This window comes from Oratosquilla oratoria, chromosome 31, assembly GCF_046742065.1.
Source record: "Oratosquilla oratoria isolate Oo_2021 chromosome 31, ASM4674206v1, whole genome shotgun sequence".
Classification (NCBI taxonomy): domain Eukaryota; kingdom Metazoa; phylum Arthropoda; class Malacostraca; order Stomatopoda; family Squillidae; genus Oratosquilla; species Oratosquilla oratoria.
In genome coordinates this window covers 12,464,144-12,470,717 of record NC_134807.1, presented here as the reverse complement: position 1 = coordinate 12,470,717, position 6,574 = coordinate 12,464,144, and the positions used below count along the sequence as shown (strand labels likewise).

General features: G+C 40.7%; 1 protein-coding gene across 2 annotated transcripts in view; it reads right to left on the bottom strand.

The window, feature by feature from the left end:
• Positions 1 to 2,104: 2,104 nt before the first annotated feature.
• The window catches only part of GluRS-m (putative glutamate--tRNA ligase, mitochondrial), a 12,631-nt gene continuing 8,161 nt past the window's right edge, over positions 2,105 to 6,574 (bottom strand). For both annotated transcript variants that reach the window (XM_076213312.1, XM_076213313.1), the window contains exons 8-10: positions 6,358 to 6,539; positions 4,319 to 4,479; positions 2,105 to 2,248 (exon numbers count right to left, since the gene is read on the bottom strand). In XM_076213312.1, the coding sequence (XP_076069427.1) occupies positions 2,159 to 2,248; positions 4,319 to 4,479; positions 6,358 to 6,539 (433 nt within the window). In that variant the 3' untranslated portion in view covers positions 2,105 to 2,158. The remainder of the gene's footprint in view (positions 2,249 to 4,318; positions 4,480 to 6,357; positions 6,540 to 6,574) is intronic.

Here is a 6,574-nt window from a genome sequence, read left to right as displayed (position 1 = left end):
CTAATTTAATGAAGCGGCCTTGCTGGATGTGCTGTGTCTTAGGACACTGCTTCTGACCCAGGGTAGTGGGCAAGATGCAGGGATGACCCATCATCCAGGAGGTGCCAAGATAAGAGGAGGAAAGGGGGTAGATGGTAGTGGAGTATTTAGGGGATGGAATGGGTGGGAGTGGATTTTATGCCTTTGTTTTTTTGCTACCTCCTTTATAAGGGGGAAAAATGGCCTTGGTATATGTATGCTTCCCCTCCTCCCAGCCACACCCTGTATGAAGTACTGATTGCATGTTTTATCCAGTCAATATTTTAGTGTCTTCAATGATATCCCCTAGATGTAATTCAGGATTCTTTTTTTAATTGGAAACTAATGTCCACTCAGTAAAGAATGCTGATTACTTAATTCCCATTAACTTTCTGTTCTGCTGCCCAACTTGAATCTCCTCTACCATCTTTGTGACTGCTTCTTTGGTGCAACATTGTATATACATATTATAACCAAGGGCTTTTTCCCCCTTACAAGAGAGGTAGCCAAAGTCAAAAGGCATAGATACACTCCCACCCACTCCACTCCCATTCAGCGCCCCTCCCTCCCTCTTTTCTTGGCTCCTCTTGGATGAATGGTCATCCCCGCAACATTGTACCAGACAGAAATGTTAGTCATTGCTAACAAAATGATGACAGTAATGATGATATGGTTAAACATCACAAACTCCTCTTATTGGGAAGCTAGGATGGTGCATTATTGGTGCCCCTTACAGAGGACTTTGTAGCATGGAATTTAATGAACCATGCCCTTGGTTCAACTTCACCAGTAACAGGGTTCAAACTGCCATCCCCTTGACCTTCACCACAAGTAATGACACCTTAATCAGCTCAACTAGAAAGATTAAAAAAAAAAAAAAAAACACTACCATTTATGTCTTGCTCCATTGCTTCTGATCCAGACAGGGACGACCCTTCATCCATGAGGAGCTAAGATGAGAGGGAAACAATGGGAGTATGATGGGTGGGGGTGGGTGCATGCCTTGGCTGGCTACCTCCCTTAGAAGGGGAATGATGACATTCCCTAGGCTGTCTACCCAAGCAGTCCTGTCCTGAGGAATGCCATGACTGAAACAGGGTTTTCCCATAAATCCCTTATAGAGTATGTTGTGTTGTTGGCATGCATAATTGCCTACAATACAGTTTTCATAATGTGTTGTATAATATGGGGTGAAGTGTTACATCCTTGACATATATCCATGATATGTTCATCCATCCACCTCTGGTAATTTACAAGGGCTTGGTGGTGGTTGCACCACACCCTGGCCAGGTGGATTCTGTCCTCTCGAGGAAGAGAGGATTCAGAGGAATGGATGTCAGGGGGTCTGGCATGTAGTAGTGTATGAAAGATGGAGGAATACCATGTATATCAAAGGGAAGAAGCTCTTCCTATAGATACATATATACTAAAGGCTTTTTCCCCCTTATAAAGGAAGTAGCCAAAAAATAAAGGCATAAAAACTACTCCCATCCATTCCATCCCTAACATATTAACTCCCCTCCACCCTTTTCCCTCCCTCTTATCTTGGCACCTTCTGGATGACAGGTCATCCCTGTATCTAGCCCACTGCCCTGGGTCAGAAGCAGCGTTGGAAGACACAGCACATTCATAGCAAGGTCGCTTCATTAAATCGACAATCCCTGATAGATGTGAAATTCTTAACATAAAAATTTGAGGCAACACTCATTATTATCATATTGTGTACCTCTCCACGTGGTCCTCAGGTATCTCATATGAGATGATATTGATAAAACAAAATACATACATATTCCAAGGCTTTTTCCCCCTTACAAGGGGGGTAGCCAAAAAGAAAAAGGCATAAAATCATTCCTACCCATTCCATCCCTGAATATACTCCACACCCCTCCACCCTCCCTCTTATCTGAGCACCTCCTGAATGACGGGTCATCCCTGCACCTTGTCCACTGCCTTGGGTCAGAAGCAGTGTCGCAAGACACAGCACATCCACAGCAAGGCCGCTTCATTAAATCGGCGACCCCCCCTCTCCGTCCCCCCATTGCATAAAATGAGAGGACAAAATATACATCTGATAATAAAACTACAGTGTATATTAGAATTTATTACAGAACTAAATATTGTACTGAAACCCGGCAAGATATCAGGAAATAACCTGTTTGGCATGCTGAAGTCTAAGTAATGTCGTTTCTTTGCCAAGAACTTCCATCATTTCTCCCACAGGAGGCCCCTCCTGAAAAAGATAAAATATAAGAGATTATATATTTTCTTACTCTATCATCTTTTGTACATACATACAAATGCTGCCCCAGAAGTTGAATTTTTCTTGGGATGATTCAGGTTAATGCTGCAAAACTACCCCTGTGAAGAGCTAGGAGGACCTTGTAGTGTAGAATTCAATGAAACATGCCCTTGGTTCAACTAGCTGGTGGCAGGGCTCAAATCGCTGTCACCTCAACCTCCATTGCACATAGCAATGCCTTAATCCACTTGGCCACTTGGGACTCAAACATAAAGATGGCCATATCTACACATATGCTTCAACAAAAAGACAGCACATGTAGTTCTTAATTTATGCAAGTTTATTTTATGTAAATTTGGTTTAATCCCTTCACTCCAGGCCAAAATCTCACGGGCAGCATTAGCTGCCAGACATGCAATGTTGTGTCATAATACTCGCATTATAAAAAATAAAGTCACCGCTATATTGCTCATTCTCTCTTTCACCCGTGAATTTTGATAACCATAGAAAATATGATGAAGCCAGTTTATAGCGTATGGGGGTCACACAGGTACAACTACAATAGATATAATCAAGATGCCGACATCGGCATCCTCGCGTACCCACTTGCTCCTCATGACGCCTACTTAGGTGTCATTGTATCGAAGGGGTTAATGTGACTGATAAAATCACCCTAAGCATCTATATATCAAGGGCTTCTCCCCTTTACTAGGTAAGTAGCCAAAGTCAAAAGGCATATACCCATTCCACTCCCATCCACCATCCTTTCCTCCCTCTCATCTTAGCTCCTTGTGGATGACAAGTCATCCCTGTATCCCACTCACTGCCCTGGGTCAGAAGCAATGCAACAAGACACAAGACACACACAGCAAGGCTGCTTCACTTAATTGGCAACCCCCCTTCTCCATCCCCTCATGCAAAAAAAGAGAACTTTGGGGAAAATCCCTTTGGGCTGCATCAAAATATTCACCAGTCTCTGTCATTTTCTAAGCACCTCCCACTGCACCACCACTCCCTCTCTATCCTCCTTCACATTTAGCAGCTCCCTTTATACTCTGCCCATCCTCCCCCTATCACCTCCTCTTCTATTATCAATTATCATTTCTACATCTGCACCTTTTACCTTTTCTTCTCTACTTGATTTGCCTCTTCCTCTCTTAACTTTCTTCCAAAACATCTTTTTATTACTTTTAATTTTTTCTGAGAAGTATGGTAGGGGTTACAACCCCACTCTCAACTTACCTTCCACCAAAAAATTATCTGATATTCCCCCACTCTCTCCCCTAAGAACATGGACATCCAAAACTCTTCCTACTCTTCTCCTGGATACCACTACATAGTCCATTAAAGCCTTATCAACCACCCTTCCATCCACCACCCTCTCCCATGTGTACTTATGCTTAACTTTTTTCCTAAACACTGTGTTAGCTATCATCAACTCTCTAAACACATCTCCACCATTAACTCTCCACTATGATTTTTACCTGGCACTCCACACTTCCCAACCACTCCATCTATTGGTTCATCCCCTACTCTAGCATTGAGATCTCCCAATACCACTACATTGACATTTCTCCCAAAACTCTCCATGCACTCATTCAGATCTATCCAAACTAACATCTGCTCAAAAAAGAATGATAATACATTTTATTTGAATTATGCAATTTGAATTAACACGAAGAGGTGAATGTTATGGACATGGAAGAACAATTACAGTACTACCTGTGTTTACAGTAGATAAGGTATGTATCTTAGTACCCTTTGCCCTCAATCCTCCCCTTTTACTTAAGCAATTTTTTTTATTTACACAATACTTCTCATTCCATATATATTGTGTAAATTAAGAACCACTTGTATCCTAGAAGATTAACTATTTTCTTAGAACTAAAATGTAAAAAATGTATAAAATAATAATTCTAGTGAAGTACAGTATATGTTACATCAAGGTTCAAATTCAAACCAAGAAAAAGAAATATGCTTTGGAATTCGAACAGCCTCCAGAAATGAATAAATTCGAGTTCTATGGTATCACTGTACCACAATATTAAAAGGTTACCTTACCTGCAAGCCACTAATGGCCATTCGAACAAATTTCATTATGGCTGGTGTCTTCAATTTATGACCTTTTCCAATCATCTTCACTCTCCTTGAGAGCTCTTCTTTATTAAAGTAATTATCTGGTGTTTCTTCTACATTCCGCAGCAGATCATTCAGTAGAGTAGCTGTAAAAATACAAAGTACAGTACAATTTTGATTATACCACTATCATGGGACTTTCCCATTGCTGCTAAATCACATAGGACATTTGAGGTCATACCATTGAAAAAAGCATAAAACCACCCAAAACCCATTTAATTTCCTTCCTAAACCTTGCAAATAACATAAATAAACACAATAACAAACTACAGTGTTAATCAATGAATGAACCTACCTTGGAACCTATCTTGTTTTTCCAAAGGAGACAACAAACAAATGAACACATTTTTAATGAAAAATAAATCACTCACACACAACTCTACATTTTCTGTTTTATATTTGTTCCATTTTCTTATCTCGCTTAGCATAGCCTACAAACAAATGAACACACTTTTAATGAAAAAGAGATCACTCGCACACAATTTTTTTTTTACATTTTCTGTTTAATAATATTTTGCACTTTTTTTTTCTCTCTCTCTATCTCTCTCTCTTAGCCTTAACTAAACACATTTCTTCTGAGTCCGATGAGTAAAGCAACGGATGGGACACTGCCTCAATAGCTGATCTTGAATTGCTGGTTCCAGGGACGTAGTCATCTTCCATTGCTTGTGTGTGTGTGGGAATGGGGGGGTGCTGGGTGAAGGACAGGTGTGGGAGCCAAGCTCTTCCTGTGTGCTCAAAGAACTTCCTGATATCTGTCAGGGTTTCTGTGTTAGCAACGAAAGACAAGAGCTTGTCTTTCTGTTTCTTGAGGTTGTACAATGTCAATGAACTCGCACCTAATTCTGCCATCAACTTGCTGTGGCTCTATCCCTTCTCCATCCATTTTATGAGCTCAATCTTCTTCAGGAATGTCAGAACAAATTGCTTCCTCTTCTCTGTGGTCTATTCTGCATTGGAGCTATGATGAGATACAGTAGCTAGCACAGACACACCAAAGAAGAGAAAGAGGTGACTTGTTGACCATCTACAGAATTATGAGAGGTGTGGAAGTCCTTGATAGAGATGACTTACTAAATTGTGATAAGAGAAACAAGAGGATATGGAAAGAAACTCAAAAAGGACAGTTATAGAAGAGACCTGAAAAAAAAAGCTTTCCCCACAGAATGGTGGATGTATAGAACATACTAGACGAAACAATAGTGTGTGCAAATAATGGAATTTAAGGGCAAATTAGATATGGTGAGATACAGAAATGAGACACCATGAGCATAACTCCCCTTTCCATAAGATACAACTAGGTAGATAGAGACTATAATGCAGTGGATGCAACAGGTGGTATTGTGGCAAAGCAGAAGGCCGTTTCCAGTAGTTCAGACGACTGCCACTAGAGCATTGTCACTCTACCTGCGTAGTTCAGCTGCTGAGAGCATGCGCGAAATTCAAATATCAGCATTGCTGTGTATTAATATTTATATTCAATTTTATCAATAGGGCTTGTCAAAAGGTGCCATTATATCAGGATTGCCATTATATTGGTCGAGGGATAATCAGAATTTCATTGTACAAGTAGTAGATCATTCAATATAGTTTCTGTAGAAATCCCCAAGGAGCTATGGCTCCTCATGTCTACCTCATGATGCACTCTGCCCAACTTTCTCCCTCTTGGGTAAGTTTCGACCAAATTAGTGACCTTTAGAATTTTTTTTTTCATTTTGGGGTCATCTTCTTTTCCTCCTACTCCTCTTCCCTCTTTTCTTCCTACTCATCTTCCTTCTCCTCCTCCTCCTCTTACTTCTGCTCCTCCTAGTCCCCTTCCTTCTTCTTCTCCTCCTTCTTCTTTGGAACCTCCTCCTCTTCCCTTTTATCCTTCCACATGAAACCTTACAGAAATTAGTTAAGAGGATAAGGTCCAAAAACACTGCGAGAAAAAAGAAATTTAAAGAAAACACAAACTTGCTCACCATAACCAGATGCAACTGGAGGAAGACCTTGTAGAGGCAGGTTATCAGGGACTACCCATACGTAGGTGAACTTTGATGATACGAGATCAGCGATGGATGTTATGCGTGTCTGACTCCATTGCAGTACTTTGACCATGTAGTCCAAACTGAGTATTTTTTCTTGGGCGACACTGTCCGACAACCTAAAGAATTCAGACAATAAACTATTGAATCATTC